Source organism: Trachemys scripta, chromosome 13 (genome assembly GCF_013100865.1).
Source record: "Trachemys scripta elegans isolate TJP31775 chromosome 13, CAS_Tse_1.0, whole genome shotgun sequence".
Taxonomy (NCBI): Eukaryota; Metazoa; Chordata; order Testudines; family Emydidae; genus Trachemys; species Trachemys scripta.
In genome coordinates, this window is record NC_048310.1 from 35,426,953 (window position 1) to 35,444,327 (window position 17,375).

General features: G+C 43.9%; 2 protein-coding genes across 3 annotated transcripts in view; both read right to left on the reverse strand.

Moving 5' to 3' along the window:
• The window catches only part of HSF4 (heat shock transcription factor 4), a 34,798-nt gene extending 27,234 nt beyond the window's left edge, over nt 1–7,564 (reverse strand). Inside the window, exons 1-2 of the mRNA XM_034788098.1 lie at nt 7,408–7,564; nt 2,200–2,308 (exon numbers count right to left, since the gene is read on the reverse strand). Coding sequence (XP_034643989.1) covers nt 2,200–2,308; nt 7,408–7,530 — 232 coding nt within the window. The 5' untranslated portion in view covers nt 7,531–7,564. The remainder of the gene's footprint in view (nt 1–2,199; nt 2,309–7,407) is intronic.
• Nucleotides 6,715–17,375, reverse strand: part of FBXL8 (F-box and leucine rich repeat protein 8) — a 47,897-nt gene continuing 37,236 nt past the window's right edge. Inside the window, exons 1-3 of one of the 2 annotated variants that reach the window (XM_034788095.1) lie at nt 16,003–16,471; nt 12,558–12,788; nt 6,715–10,739 (exon numbers count right to left, since the gene is read on the reverse strand). In XM_034788095.1, the coding sequence (XP_034643986.1) occupies nt 9,764–10,739; nt 12,558–12,721 (1,140 nt within the window). In that variant the 5' untranslated portion in view covers nt 12,722–12,788; nt 16,003–16,471 and the 3' untranslated portion in view covers nt 6,715–9,763. Of the gene's footprint in view, nt 10,740–12,557; nt 12,789–16,002; nt 16,472–17,375 lie in introns of those variants that run through there. The other variant, XM_034788096.1, reaches the window with a different exon arrangement.

Below are 17,375 nucleotides of genomic sequence, written 5' to 3' on the forward strand. Positions count from 1 at the left end.
TCCTTATGTAAACATCCACAGCCCACCTTTACCTTGTAACGCTTTTGTGAAAAATAAAAATGTAATTAAGGCTGGAGTTCATCACCAGGCAGAGGGCAAAGCACCTCTGACATTCTATTTAAGCCCTCAAAATAGGACATACGCAGTGCCTAGATGTTGTGCTGGCCTCTGCACAGGGGTGAATTTCACCCCCCTAAATCCAGCACCTGCTACTGGGATATTTTGTTACCCAAAAAACACTCTAACGACACAGATCACATGTTCTGTAGTTGCTTGAGGATTTTTAGGAACGGGACACGTGAAATGCTGTTGAAACTTCAACTGGTGCTTCAAAATATTAATACCTTGCAGATGTATTAAAAATAAAGAAAGCACGTGATAGTGTTGCCCCTAGCAGCTAGTCACTGTTTGAGGCCCTGTGGGTGTTGCAGCTGGAAGTTGAAATTGAAGATAAGCTGTGCAGTTTTGTTTATTTACACAGAATAAACCTTTACGCTTGGCAGTTCATAGCCCTGGCACCTCTGGGCTTGCTTAGTCACTTATGAAAGTAAAAAAATTGCTTGAGCCCCGGTACCTCTTTCATTGCAAATTAAGCACTGCATATACCCTTCCCCAAAATGATATTCGGCAAGGCCCCGGGGCAGATTCATGCACTCCTTTTGACTTAGGTCGGGCTTATGCTTACAATTATGTTAACTATAGGGTGAGTTCACCCTAGAGTCTCTGAATCCCATGACAAGGTTTCACCCAGCTGATAACAATAATTTACCTGCCATAGTGAAAAATACTCAATACATCTTAAAATCTATTTTTCTTTCCCCCCCATGAACTGTTCTTCATAGTTTTGGCAAGCCTGGAAGTAACTAAATACTAGGAAGGGCTAGACCAGTTCTTACAAAATCTCCACTCTGATTTTTTGACAAGAGAGATTTAGTAGGAGATTTTCAAAGGTAAAAATTAGTTAGGTGCCATTGACTTTCAGCAAAAGTTGGACACCTAGCTGCCCTTTGTGCCTCTGAAAATCTTTCCTTGGATGCTTGTGTTCACTATCTAAACCACTTATCTAAACCATACCTGGGACTCTCGGATATTGGCCTAAACTATGAACTATGCCATAATATGCTATATAACAGGGATCGGCAACCTTTCAGAAGTGGTGTGCCGAGTCTTCATTTATTCACTCTAATTTAAGGTTTCGCGTGCCAGTAATACATTTTAATGTTTTTAGAAGGTCTCTTTCTATAAGTCTATAATATATAACTAAACTGTTGTTGTATGTAAAGTAAATAAGGGTTTTAAAATGTTTAAGAAGCTTCATTTAAAATTAAATTAAAATGCAGAGCCCCCCGGACCGGTGGCCAGGACCCAGGCAATGTGAGTGTCACTGAAAATCAGCTCACGTGCTGCCTTCAGCACGCGTGCCATAGGTTGCCTACCCCTGCTATATAACATAGAGGAAAATGTATTACGTGACCAGTCAAGGGGCATATAAAAACTGGTTTTCTAACAAAAATGACCTCCTACTGATGACGGATGAGAACTGTTCTCAGTACAACCAAACCCTGGGCATGGGTGAAGATTGTGCTTTTAAGATTCTGCTACTGGGCAAGAATTTCAATACGGTTTCTGAAAATTCTGATATAACATGTTATATAAAGCAAATGACAAATTATGTGTCATCAGACTGACTGTAAACTGAAAACTTTGGAATGGAAACTTTGTTTACAATTAAAGTAATCCGTGTGCTCTAATATAAATACAGCACAAGGAAATCTCACTCCTGGTAACAAGCCTTTCTCATGACCTATGAATTCATCAGAAGCCTTTAATCAATCTGCAGCCTTCTATAACAATTCTTTATCCATATTGCACAACTTTCTGTCTTTACAAGGGAAGGCCTTCATTTAGACACATAATTCAGGCCAAACACAGCTGGCACCATCTCATTTATATTATTGTACATTAGTTGCTGCAGAAATGCTAAATCTTAATATGAAGGGTAAGGCAAAATTATTTAAGAAAAAGAATTTAATCCATATCATTTTTCTTGTGCCCTTCACTCTGTGGAACGCGGAGTCTCATATCTGGGTCTTGGCTCTTATACTTAAATTTATCTGTTATTCTTATGCTTATTTTATTCCCTTCTTTCCCAGATGATGTCTCTATTATAGTGCACTCAGGCACTGGAGTTTTACTTACACATGTTCAGCTGCCGGACAAAGCTGGCCATGTTGTTGTGTTTGAAATACTTAGGCAGCACCTCCTTGGCAAACTGACCTTGATCGAAAACGTGGAAGCTGGTGCCATTCTGCAGAGAAGATAGGAAGAAAAGAAAAAATTCACACAGTAATTCTGGAATCCCCAGAGGCATGTGCGAGCCAATGAAATGGGAGACGGCCAGATGGAGTTAATTACTTAGAGCCATGACTGTCAAGGTGATCAGATCCAATGAGGTTGAGATGCAATGGTGGCGAGTATGGGGTAGCAGTGTGATCCAATGGATAGGATACTGAACTCAGGAAACCTGAGCTCTATTCTGGGCTCTGCCACTGGCTTGCAGGATGACCCTGGGCAAGTCACTTCCCTGCTCTGTGCCTCAGTTTCCCCCAGCTGCAAAATGGAGATAATGATATGGACTTCCTTTCTAAAGTGCTTTGACATGGACTGAGGGAAAGTTATGCATGGTAGCTATACCTAGACAGATTGCTTCCATGGGACTTTGACTTTAAGGCTTCCTTTCTGTGCAGACATGAGTATGGAAAAGCCATGCATGCTGGGACGCAAAATTGAGTGTATGTGCCAGCCAGCGAGAAGGTGGAGGAAGTAACCAGGGTGCCATTTTAGACTTGATTCTGACTCAAAGAGGAACTGGTTGCAAATTAGAAGGTTGAAGACAGCTTGGGTGAAAATGATCATGAAATGATAAATTTCATGATTTTTAAGAAAGGAGCCGCAGAATAGGGACAATAGATTTCCAAAAGGCAGACTTAAACTCAGAGAACTGGTAGGTAAGGCCCCATGGGGGAAAAAATCTAATGGAAAAAGGAGTTCAGGAGAGCAGGGAGTTTTTCAAAGAGACAATATTAAAGGTGCAACAGCAAACTATCCCATGCAAAGGAAAGATAGCAAGAATAGTAAGAGGCCAATATGGCTTCATCAGATTAAAGAATATTTAGGTAAATTGGATATATGCAAGTCAGCAGGGCCTGATGAAATTCATCCTAGGGCATTGAAGGGACTAGCTGAAGTGGTCTCGGAACCGTTAGAGATTACCTTCAAGAACTTGGTGAGGTGTCAGAAGACTGGAGAAAGACAAACATATTGCCTATCTTTAAAAAGGAAAACAGAGAGGACCCAGGGAATTATAGACCAGTCAGCCTAACTTCAATACCTGGAAGGATACTGGAGCAAATGATTAAACAATCAATTTGTAAGGACCTAGAGGATAATAAAGACTGACCAGCATGGATTTGTCAAGAAAAAAATCATGCAAAACCAACCTAATTTCCTTTTTTGACAGGGATACTGGCCTAATGGATGCAGGGAAACAGTAGACATGATATTTATTGATTTCAGTAAGGCATTTGACACAGTGCCAACATGACATTCTCATCTGCAAATTAGGGAAACATGGTATAGATGAAATTACTATAAGGTGGGCGCATAACTGATTGAAACACTATATTCAAAGTATAGTTATCAGTGCTTTGCTACTAAAATAGGGAGACTTATCTAATTGGGTCCTATAAGGGTCTTTCTGGTACTATTCAATAATGACTTGGACAATGGAGTGGAGAATATGCTTCTAAAATTTGTGGGGGAGGGGTTGCAAGCACTTTGGAAGACAGGATTTGAATTGAAAATGACCTTTACAAATTGGTCTGAAATCAACAAGATTAAAAGATAAGTGCAAAGTACTACACTTAGGAAAGAAAAATCAAACGCACAGCTACAAAATGGGGACTGACTGGCTGGGCGGTAGTAGCGACAGTAGAGAGCAACAAAAATGATAAAAGATTTAGAAAACCTGACCTGTGAAGAAAGGTTAAAAAAACGGGGTATGTTTAGTCTTGAAAAGACTGGTGGGGGGAGGGGGAGAAATCTGATAGGCTTTAACTATGTTAATGTCTGTCATAAAGAGGACGGGAATCAATTGCTCACCATGTCCACTGAAGGTAGGACAAAAAGCAATGGGCTTAATCTGCAGAAAGGGAGATTTAGGTTAGATATTAAGAAAAACTTTCTAACTACCTGAGTAGTTAAGCCCTGGAATAGGCTTCGAAGGGAGGTTGCAGAATCCCCATCATTGGAGGTTTTTAAGAACAGGTGGGGCAAACACCTGTCAGGGATGGTCTAGGTTTACTTGGTCCTGCCTCAGCCGAGTGGGCTGGCCTAGATGACCTCATGGTCCCTTCTAGCCCTACATTTCTATGGAAAGAGGGTGCAACGCCTCCACCAGAGTATTGCAGTGAAGTTACGGTAGGTCTACACTATAATCAGAGGTGTGGCAGCACTACATGTATCCATGCCCAAACTATCTTTGTACTAGCGAGCTTGAATACAATAGCAATGAAGCAACAGTGCCCGGGACTAGCCACTCAAGTACATACCCAGTGTTAGAGGTGGTCTTCTATAGCCCGTGCTGCCAAAGCTTCAGCGCTATTGTTATTCAAGCTAACTAGATTACGGTGCAGTCATACCTTCGATTGCATGCCCTTATCAGCAGGGCCACTAACTGGGCTGGGATGGACAGTCTCGTCTTTGACATAGTGTTCACCAGCTGCCAAATGGGGAATGTCACACCCTACCGCCCAGTTCTATCAGGAGGGTGGATGCTGAGTGGAGGGAAGGATGCAGGACATTTTTACTGTGTTGGACTGTTTTCCAGCTGGAGAACACATTCTGATGAACACCCCTGCATTATTCTTGTCCTCGCTTCTACACTGGACCCACGCATATAGGCCGAACACACTCAATTTTGGGGGTGGGCCAGAAGCATAGCACTATACCAGAGATGGGGAAATGATCTGCTACTTAGACAAACAGGTTTACTTGGTCCTGTCTCAGCTCAGGGGGCTGGGCGAGGTGAGCTCCTGAGATTCTCTTCCGGTCCTACATTTCTATGATACTACATCTAACCCTGGATCTCCATGCCCCCATGCTCTTTGTTTTGATTATGCTTCAAGACAACCGTTGATAAGCCATGAATAGTATCCATGCAATGAAGACAGGGGAAGCTAAAACACGGGGAGTGGACTAGGATTCTCTGCTGTGAAAGCAATACGCACACAGTCCTTCAGGTTGATGTGGCTGCTGTTTTCCACTGCGGTGTCCAGTGTTACCATTAATGGTATCACCTGGGCTTCCTTGTCACAGCCAAACCTATTTTCAACAGAATTATTAACAACCATGATTGGGTCTTTTGATTTTTACACAACAGCAATATGCAGAACCCATGTGGACACAGTTGGGTCCCAAATAACCATTTTTACTGACATGCAAGACCTCTCTACATACACAGTGCTGGCTGGACTGGCTGGTTTTTGGCACCTTCTAAAACACAGAACAAGTAAGTGCCACTAGAGGGCTCACAATTGATTTGAAGAGATGCTGCCTTATTTTCTTATGTGCTACATATTGTCACTCAAGGGTGGGATACTGCCAAACCCTACTGCCCTAGTCATTTTCCTTATGATTTCTTTGCTGCGGTGGCAGATCTCGGTGTCTGAATGGGGCCTCTCGATCCAGCCTCTTCCATTTGCTATTGCAGTTAAGTCATAACAACAGCTGATTCAAGACTGCAAAGAAAATGCATGTTCGGAAACATGCAATCAAATTCTGACTGGCGATTCGGCTCAGCCATGTTTGATCCCCTTATTATTTTCTATTTGCAAATATTTATATAGATGGTTTTTTGTGCAGACAAATATTTGGGAAATGGCTTCCCTTTATTAAAATATAACAGTATTCAAGTATGGACAAGCATATTCGCTATTCATCATTACTTATTCCCGCTGCTATCCGGTTAAGGACCAGAAGCAATACCATGTGACTTCAGTGAGACATCAGGTACCATGAATAATGAGTAGTGAAAACGAACAATTTGCTAATAATCTATAGGCTGAAATGATTCATAGCAACTTCTCTGTTGATACCTATTAATAGGTTAGCAGAAGCCAGAATTCGCTAACATATGCAAAGGTGAAAATTTCAATTTTACTCATTCACATGCTTAATTAAACACACCCTATTTAAAATCCTCTTGATGCTCTTACAGGCTGTAATCACTGACATGATTGCGATATCACGGATTCAGCACTCTGTCGTCACAGTACAATAGGTGGGCTAGAAAGGAGCGGGGGGGGAGATCAAAAATAATAATGCATCATATGCAAGTGGGTCTGGAAAATTACAAAATAAAGTGTAAAGAAAAAGCGACTATTTATAGATTAAAAATTTCTCCCCATTATGAAAGCCCTTCTTTAAAGTGAATTATGTATAAACCCTATGATAAAATGAAGTAAGGAAATGGGCCTATAACACAGGATTCATGTGGTGGTTAATGAACAAAATATAACTTTCTGTTTAGAGATAGAAATGCAGCTTACATCCCATCCCATGCATTCGGAATGAAAACTGTGCTGAACAATGTTCCCATGGCTAAAAACATGACAAAGAGGCTGACATCAAAATATTTTTTTTAAAGTATGCTTTAATTATAGTTCCTTTTGTGGAAAGTGAGTGTAGAAACACAACATACTGGATAATTCTCTGCTGAAAAAGAAATCATGTCTATTTGTAACAACTGTTAATAGTTGTGCACAATACGATTTCAAAATGCTAGAGAGTCAAACGACATTAGTCCTTTAATTGCACTTAGCGTTTAAAAGGCCCAAATGATAAACAGTAAGAAACATCACAAAAATAAAACAAACCTATTAAAAATAAAAATAGCCAAACTGCCAATAGATATGCATGTCGCTGTGTCCACATACATACTAGTTCAAGTGCTTAGTAAAAGTGACTAGTGATTTGGGGGTCCAACCTGAGACCCTTTAAAGGAGCTTGATTTTCAGAGGGTTGGCACTTATTTTCAGAAAATCAGGCCCATTTAAGGTGTCAAGCTAGACACCAAAAAAAATCAAGGACCCCCTTCTCCCCCCCAAAATCATTAGTCACCTGGAAAATCTTGGCCTGTCTTTAACACAAACAAGCATAATATTCAGTGTGTCTATAAAAGTCTCTCTAAAGAACATTCCCTCTTTTTCAGCTAATGCTGGCAAGGTACTTTGAAAATGTAAAGTGCTAGATAAATGCTACAGAGTATCATCTTTTAGACGCTATGGACTTGTTTCTGTCCTGCTGTCCCGTGCAGTTTAAGTGACCTCCGGTATTAGCTTTACTTACAGTGCTCCAGCAAATTAGATGGTTTGTTTCAGGATCTTCCACCAGCGTCCACAGTTTAGTCAGGAATGCTGGCACATTACTGGAGTATCCATCCATTGCCAGGGAACTGGGTGAATCTTGCATCGTTTTTCAATGTTTTAGTTACACTAACTCCATCTCTTTCAATATGCCTGTCTCGCCATGCGTGTGGGTAACGGAGACTGAACTATTTAGTTTCATCCAGGTCCAGCTGAGAGTAGGCCCCCACTCAGTCACATCAGCCGTGCTGTTCGCACTCTTAAAAACTCAGCACAATGCAACGGCATCACCAGCCCCAGAGAACAATGCACAGAATTAAAATGCACTGCAGCCGATCGCACAATGCTGTGAATAAACATGCAGCGTCATGCAAAGAGAACACACGCTGTACACCTTAGGCTGGGAGGTTAGCAGATCACTGGAATGAATTAAGAAAACACCTGGCTGGCACGTTTGCAGGATGCCAGGAAGCACCGACACTGGATTGTGAAGGGATTGAGTTTAAACATTAGTTAGGAGCTCCTTGTTTTGAACATTGGCAGCCCCAGATGGGCAAAATCAAGGCTGGTTTTAAGCATGCCAAACCTTAGTCGGGCTGGGCAAAACCAAAGCGGAGTCCCACGTTATTTGAATCCCAGAGTTCAACGAGCTTTGGATAAACAGCTCTGGATTGGGTGAAAATAGATGATGAAAATAGATAAGCCCCAGGTGCCACAATCTGCTTGATTATTATTCCAGGTGTTTCACCCACTGCGAGTTACGAGCAGCTGGATTCATTTCTCCCAGACTCTGAAGCCCTTATTCATGTTGGGGGGCACTTACTCACGCGAGTACTCTTGTTGGCTTCCATCGGACACGACTTGTTGCTCACTCAGGTAAGTAAAAGCACCACAATCTTGCCCTTTATTTGTTGTGTTAACACAGTCCACTACACGTCGTTTCCTGGGCACTTGATGACAATGTAATCAGAGCCCAGGATCATTTCAAACCAAATCAAGCTTTAAAAAATCTCTCTCCAATATGCACCAGGGATCTCTGACACATTTGACTGATAAACACACCCACACCCACACACACACACCAGCTCACGTAGAAGTGGGATTGTGGGATACTTTGTTGAAGTGAGAAGTAACTATCACTCCTGAAAGGGTGAAAGCTCCCTTGTGAAAAGACTGAGGAGAACATGAGTGTCATGTCATTAGCATTAGTGCTTTTCCAAAGTGATGCCAGTGGGATAACGAAGGCACAGTTAGATCAGAAATGGTTTTCTTTGAGGTCTTTGCATGAGATACGCAAACCGTCATCTGGACATTGCATTTCAGCGCAAGGAAACGAATGCTCAGCCAGGAAGATTAATCAAGCATATGCGTTACTATTTTAAGGGTTGTTTCCCTGCCTTTATTTTACATTAGAAATTCAGGCCCTGTCTAGGATGGAAGGTTTGCTAAATGGAGAACTAGTGAAGTGCTGGCACAAGAGCCAAGACAGGGAACACTGGGAATGAGTTTTTAGTCACACTCTTTAAAACTCTTCGGTTTTTGTACATTTTTGCTAGCACCTATTTAACTTAAATGACTAATTAACATTTTGGATAAATAAAGCCTTTGTTAACGATTCAACAGCCTCACCCCTTCATTTAAGGTGTTCTACAGCACCTAATACTATGAGGCCCCAACCTGGTTGTCCTGTGGGTGATATCACAATGTAAGTGGTAAATAAATAAATCATCATCATCATCCCCGAGGTCCTCCAGAAATACCCAGAAAGAGCAAACATGACATTCCTGATGTTTCTAAGCTAATTAAAAAGCCGGGGGGGGGGGAACCCATAAATATCATGCTTTCTTTATATGTAATAAAGAAACAAACAAATAAACAAAAAAAGCACTAGCCCCTTTCTTTTAAAACCCTTTGCAGATCGTCTTTACGTCTAAATGCTCCGTTTCTACAGCAGTCGGGCTGGGGTTGGAGAGAGAACGTTCCTGTGTGTGTCTGTATGTGAGTGCGTAAGTAGCATGGAAACAACAAAAAGAGTTTGCGATAGCCCGAACCAATCCCCCAGGTTCACCCGCCCTGCTTGGAAACACGTCTGTAACGTGGCAGAGTCTGCGGCTCCAGAATAGGCCTTATCAGCCATCAGCAGACCCCCATATAATTTGAAATGGACAATCCGTGAAAAGACAATCATCCTCAACTTTGAGGGATTCCTGATGATGATGATGATGTAGTGTGGGATGTGGTTTTTGAGGCATTACCCTAAAATCTCTGAAACGCCATTCACTTGGAATCTTTGTATCCACATGTTTTTTCCAAACTTGCTTCTAGTCAAAACAGGTACGTCACTGAACTACTGTCCGCTTCCAGGGGTGACGTTCTTTGGTAATCTTGAGAGTGTATCGTTTCAGACTGGGGCAGTGTACGAGGAAGGTATCTACCACTTCCTGACTAACCACACAGTAACAATGAATCTCTGTTAGATTGACACACTTCCTTGCCAGGTCTATTAGCGAGGAGTTCAAATCGTCCGAGGGGGTCGTGTGGATCACCAGCCTGTTTAAGGTCCTGCTGTAACTGCTGGTGACAAACCTAACGTGGTTCACCATGTACGTAAAAGTATTCAGTTGTAAAGTACCTACGGGTATATTGGGCTTTAGGATCTGGGGTATCTTCCGGGCAGGGACTGTGTGATCAAACTCCAGGTCTACACAGAGTTGAGGATGCTTCTGGACCACGGCAGCCCAAAGCTCTTCAGTGATGACTGGAATATATTTGTCCAAGCGCTCACAAAAAATATCTAAGTGTGTGAAAGCCCCTCTCTCTGGCTTGATCAGTTCTGCAAACACATCATTAGACAGGCTGGCATAGTAGACTCCCAAGGTAGACAACTTAGGACATACATTCAGAACCTCTCTGATGGTTTCTGGCTTCACGTTGCAAACCAGAGTGCGGTTGTTGATGAACAAGCTGCGCAGGTTTGGGCTGCTGGTGGCTATGAGTCCAACAAGCCCATCATCCAGGGTGAACGGCATTCTCCGGAAATCAATATGCTGAAGGTCTATTTGGTTTTCTCTCTGGCATATATTTCGTATGCTCTGCAGGATGTCCTGGCCAGAGTAGAAATAAGGGTTCTCCCCTTTGCACATGATGCACAGCTTCTGCAGCTTGTGGTTCTGCCTGGCCAACAGGTCTAGAATGTGGGTGACGTTCTTCCGATTTATTTCCTTGGACTGATCAAACACAATCTTCAGGTGTTTGATCTGGCTCAGGAACTGGTGTAAACTCTGCAGCATGCCCTCCTCGTTCTCCGAATCACAACTGGAAGAGCGTTATAAACACAGTTAGCGGTTTTGCTGGAGCTGCGACACGTGAGCACAATGTCTATACTTTGGATCGCTGTCCTTTATTATTTACTTATTATTTATCTCCTCCACTGCCTTAGAGATTTGTTCTTACTTGGTTTAGAGGCTCAAGTGCTGAGCTGGGAGTCAGGGGACCTGGGTTTTACTCCCAAGCCAGCCACTGACTTGCTGTGTGATGCTGGACAAGTGACTTCCATGCTCTATGCCTCTGTTTCTCCTCTCAACCATTATCTGTCTAGTCTATTTAGGTTATACGATCTTCAGGATGGACTCTCTCTCACTATGTGTTTATACCGTATATGGCACAATGGAGCCCCAATCTCTGGCTGGTCCACTGGGTGCTATTGTAATACAAATAATAGATAACAATACAGTTAGTTACGGGGCTCGGTCACTATGTACAGACCGAGGAGGTGAGTTCCAGTCTCATACACTAGAGCTCAGATCACCAGCTTCAACAGCACCATGATAATCATTCCAGTGACCTTGGCTGAAGCGTTCCCTTTGCACCTGAATGCAGCCTAGTGTTATAGAGCACAGGTGTGGAATTCAGGAGACCAGCTCTGCCTGCTGTCCCGGGGCAAGTCTTTTCCCCTTTCTGGGCTTCTGTTTCCCACTCTTTAAAATGGGGATAACGACACTGGCCGCCTTTGTAAACACCATGAGATCGGTGGACGAAAAGCGCTATATCAAAGCTAGGTGAGGATTATGATGATGGTATCTCTTTGACACTTTTCAAAGCACATCTAATGCCACGACTTATCCCTTTCCTTGACTTATGATTCTTAATGTGTACTTTAAAAAACAACCGTCTAACCCTATTTTCTCTACCACATACACAGCCGCTACTTGTAGGAGGTACTGTTACTTACATAGTTGCATAGATTATAAAGCCTGAAGGGACCATTGTGATCATCTAGTCCAGTGACTCTCAACCTTTCCAGATGACTGTACCCCTTTCAGGAGTCTGATTTGTCTTAAGTACCCCCAAGTTTCACCTCACTTCAAAAATACTTACTTACAAAGTCAGACATAAAAATACAAGTGTCACAACCACACTGTTACTGAAAAACTGCTCACTCTCTCACTTTTACCATATAATTATAAAATAAATCAATTGGAATATAAATATTGTACTTACATTTCAACATGCAGTATATAGAGCAGTATAAACAAACAGGGGCGCTGGAACAATATGTACAGTGGGGGAGCTGAGAGCCATTAAACCAAACTAAATCCCGTATACAATGGAAACCACTTCAAGGGAGGGAGTGCGGCAGCACCCCTAATACCACTAGTTCCACCACCTCTGTAAACAAGTCTTTGTCCATATGAAATTTTACTTTGTACTGACTTTGCGAGTGCTTTTTATGTAGCCTGTTGTAAAACTAGGCAAATATCTAGATGAGTTGATGCACACCCTGGAAGACCTCTGCATACCCTTGGTTGAGAACCACTGATCTAGTCTGACCTGTATAACACAGGCCACAGGGCTTCCCTGTATTAATTCCTAATTGAACTAGAGCAGATCTTTTAGAAAAACATCCAATCTTGATTTTAAAATTGCTAGTGCTGGAGATTCCACCACCTCTCTTGGTAAGTTGTTCCAATGGTTTATAAGTAGTCACATCTATAGGCTGTCATCAGCAATGCGATTTTTGAATGAAGAACAGTGGTGCTTTAAGATAAACAAGTTGTACTGCGAGATTTATACGAGATGCTGTATGGTTGACTGCACAGATACCTACAAACAGTAGAAACTACCTCCTCTCACCTGATCTCTGTGAAATGCCACACGGAGCTAGTGGAAACAGCTGCAGCCCAATGTTTGCACACTTGGAAGGCTGTGTATCTATCTCGGAGTGACAGGTAGTAAAATATATGGACAAGGATTTCTTCCGGGACGTAGTTCCAAAATTCTGATGTTGGAGCAGGCATCTTTCTGACCCAACAGGCAGCAGCACTGAGAACCACCTTCCAGACAGCAAATAATTCCCTAGACTCCCTGTTGCAGAAAAAGGAAACACATCAACCCAGCCCTAGTTTGATATAATGCTATTACAGTGGGTCAGAATTTTTTCTTACATTTTGAAAATTTCACCATAATTTTGACATTTGTAAAACAAACATCGAGGTGGCAAAGTTTGCAGACGATACAAAATTACTCAAGATAGTTAAGTCCAAAGCGGACTGCAAAGAGTTACAAAGGGATCTCACAAAACTGGGTGACTGGGAAACAAAATAGCAGACGAAATTCAGTGTTGATAAATGGAAAGTACATTGGAAAACATAATCACTACTATACATATAAAATGATGGATTCTAAATTAGCTGCTACCACTCAAGAAAGAGATCTTGGGAGACATTGTGGATAGTTCTCTGAAAACTTCCACTCAATTTACAGCAGCAGTCAAAAAATCTAACAGTGTTAAGAACCATTAGGAAAGGGATAGATGATAAGACAGAAAATATCATAATGCCACTATATAAATCCATGGTACGCCCACACCTGGAACACTGGTTGCAGTTCTGGTCACCCCATCTCAAAAAAGATATATTGGAATTGGAAAAGGTACAGAAAAGGTCAACAAAAATGATTAAGGGGATGGAAGAGCTTCCATCCGAGGAGAGGTTAAAAGGACTGGGGCTGTTCGGCTTGGGAAAGAGATGACTAAAGGGGGATATGAGAGAGGTCTATAAAATCAGGAACGGTGTGGAGAAATAGTGTTATGTACCTCTTCGTGTAACAGAAGACCCAGGGGTCGCCCAGTTAATAGGCAGCAAGGTTTAAAACAAACAAAGGAAATACTTCTCCACACAACGCAGAACTTGGGGATGCTGTAAAGGCCAAAAGTAGATCTGGGTTCCAAAAACAATTAGATACGTCCATGGAGGATAGGCCCATCCATGGCTATTAGCCAAGATGGTCAGGGATGCAAACCCATGATCTGGGTGAAGCCTCTGACTGCCAGAAGCTGGGATTGGATGGCAGGGGAGGGATCATTGGATAAATTGCCCTGTTCTGTTCATTCCCTCTGGGGCACCTGGCACTGGCCACTATTGGAAGACAGGATACTGGACTAGATACTGTTGGTCTGACCCAATATGGCCATTCTTATTTTCTTAAACACAAAAAAAGGAAGTTTAGACAAACTTTGGCCAATTTCCTTCCCCACCCACTCCATTTTTTGACCAAACATAGAAGCTAGTTGAAATTTTTTGTGAATTCCAAATGTCAAAATTCTGGAAAAAAAAGTGAAACATTTCAAACAATATGATTCTTTTCCTCATTACCAGCTCTAAACACGATTAACTTTATATAATGCATTATTTAAAAATAACAATTTTCTACCCTGATATTCAAACAGATGGAGGGATTTAGCTCAAACCTGGGGGAGGGAGGAGAGAAGAAACCCTTGTTTTGGGGACAAGGCCAAGCATGACAAATGTAACCCAAAAGTTGAACTATCCAGTGTATGGCAAAACAAGGAGTTATAATGAAAACTAATTTGTGATTTTGACCACAGCAATTATTAGCTGCAGTTGCTAATATAAGAGATGGTAGTTTGGTATAAGGATTTTATTGTGATGATCACACTAACCAGACATTCATGTACGTGTGTTGCATTTTGACATGGGACCTTTTCATTGAATTATGCTTCCATGTAAATTATGATGCAAGAGAATGAATGCATGGGAAGTACACAAAGCACAAAACCACACCGACATCTCTGCAATATTATTTCTCAGTCCTGCTTGGAGTATGCTCTGTATCCAGCCACTGTACTGCTACACAAATAAAATTACCTGCTGTAAGTTTTTATTTGACTCTTTTCAACTTTCTCAAGAACAAAGTGGCGGACTTTAAAATGAGAGGCTAAAGTCATTAAAATTGCAGGTTATTTCCCTTTGAGATTACAGCAGCAGAATTGCCAATTCTCGTGATTTTATCGTGAGTCTTGCGATAGTTGATTCTTTTCTTGATGCTCCAGCTCCTGGAGTCATGTTGTTATTTTGTGAGAAATTCAGCTTTCATGTGAACAAAAAGGGAAATTTCTAGTCTTAAAAGTTCAAAAACTAGAAGCCAGAGAGAGATCCCAAAATATATATACACATTTTTAAAAAATCTTGTAATTTTTAAGCCACTCATGATTATTTTATGCTTGAGGATGACAATACTGCAGCAGCCGTGCTCTCTTGTCAGATATCCCACCTGCTTATGCCCTGCCTCTCACCCCATTACTGACTGCCCAGCAATGCGCTCCTGCTTCCTGCCTGGGAGATGCCTTCTTGCTTTCCGTGTTTCCTGCATATGTCTTCTTTATCATCTCTGACAGCTCACCCTCAGCAATCCTACTCTTATCTCAGATTTAATAAACTTTCTCATTATTCCAGCACTTGCCTAAGTACTAAACTACTCATCATCACTCCTCCCCTATACACAACTGTTGTGATTTTATCATGAGTGGTGGTTTTGTTAAAGCCCCAGCTCCTGGAGTCATGTGAAAAATCTCAGTTTTCATTCAAAACATTTCTACACCCCCCATCCCCCATGATTGCACAGAAAAGCTTGAAAGCCTGATCTAGGTGCCCCCTAGAGACTCAGAAACCAGAAAGCAAAGGGGGAAAAAAACCCAAGTATATTCTTTTTATATAATCTCATTATTTTTGGGGGGTGGAAGGAGGGGCTGACTCATGACTTTTGAACTCTTGGGATTGGCAATACCGTCTACTTGTTACGTTCCTGCAGAGCCTAAAGGGTTAATGGCCTGATCTCTGAAAGGCTCCGCCTGATTGATGTGCATTTGCTCCGGAGTGCCATTAACCCCCCACCCCACCCAGAGGAGCCAATGTCTGTTCCGGGCTGTGCAGCGCTCACAGCTGCTGGGCGGCCTCCCTGCCTCGCCCCCTAGGGCCGCCGTGGGGGTAAGCGAAGCCGATCAGAGGGGGCGGATCTCCCCAGCCCAGCTGGCCCCAGCCGGAGCAGGGGAAGCAGGCGCTGCTGGGCTGCATTAGCGCCCGGCGGACCTAGCAAAGCCCGGGGCCGCTGCAATGGCAGCTTCTCCCTGCAGGGCTGGAGAACAAGGATCCCCCCGAACGTGCATTTATCCCGCCCCTCCACGAGCGGCGAGGGGGGTCGATGCAGCTCCCCAGGGGGCATTGCGTGGCTAAGGGCCAGCCTGGCTTCAGTTCCTCCCCGGGGAAGGAGCACCGCCTACCCGTCCCAGTGCAGCTGTTCTTCCTCTCGGCCTCGGTCACAGCTGCTCCGGAGCCTGGGCGGCCCCGCCTCGCTGCTCCCTTGCGGGGGTGGAGCGGCGGAGGGGGGCGGTCTCGCGTGGGAAGGAAATCTCCTGTCCCTGGCCCCGCGGGGCGAGCAGTGCTGTGTTTACAGCCTTTGCCCAACACATTCCGGACACTTCCCCGCCCACAAGCTCGCCACAGCCCCGTGAGTCACCCGCCGGCCCCGGAGGAGGAGAGCCCTGGCTGGGCTAAAGTAGTGATACTTCACTGGCGAAGGAAGGAGTGGCCAGGCCTGGACCCGTCTCAGCCTTTCTGTGAATCACAGACTATCAGAGCTGGAAGGGACCTCAGGAGGTCATCTAGTCCCACCCCCTGCTCAAAGGCCTTGGCTACACTTGCGAGTTGCAGCGCTGTAAAGCCGCCCCCAGCGCTGTAACTCACGCCCCGTCCACACTGGCAAGGCATTTGCAGCACTGTATCTCCGTGGTTGCAGCGCTGCATGTACTCCACCTCTCCGAGAGGAATAGCGAGTGCAGCGCTGCGGCGTCAGTGTGGCCGCCCAATGCACTGTGAATGGCCTCCAGAAGTATTCGGCAGTATCCCACAATGCCTGTTCTAGCCACTCTGGTCATCAGTTCAAACTCTACTGCCCTGGCCTCAGGTAACCAACCATATGACTGACCCTTTACATTCCCCGGGAATTTTAAAAATCCCCTTCCTGTTTGCTCAGCCCAGTGTGGTGTGGAGCGCTAACAGGGAATCTTTCCAGGTGACCATGCCTCCACGTGCCAAGCGAGTCCCAGCATGGAGCAATGGCGAGTTGCTGGACCTCATCAGTGTTTGGGGAGAGGAAGCTGTACAGTCCAAGCTGCGCTCCAGCCATAGGAATTACGATACCTTCAGGAAGGTATCAAAAGACATGATGGAAAGGGGCCATGACCGGTTCGCCCTGCAGTGCAGGATTAAAGTCAAGGAGCTGCGGAGTGCCTACCGCAAAGCCCGCGATGCAAACGGCCACTCGGGTGCTCCCCCCCGCGACCTGCCGATTCTACAAAGAGCTGGAGCAATTCTTGGGGTTAACCCCACCTCCACTCCGAGCACCACCATGGACACTTCAGAGCCGGTCTGGGGGGGGAGGAGGAGGAAAACGGGAGTGGTGGTGGTGGGCCGGATAGAGACATCCCGGAATCCCTGGAGCCATGCAGCCAGGAGCTCTTCTCGAGCCAGGAGGAAGGTAGCCAGTCGCAGCAGCTGGTACTTGATGGAGGACAAACAGAAGAGCAGGTTCCCGGTAAGCGTGGAGTTTTTTTTGGGGGGGGGAGGGGAGGAATTTTTTCGGTGCAGGCTCTTT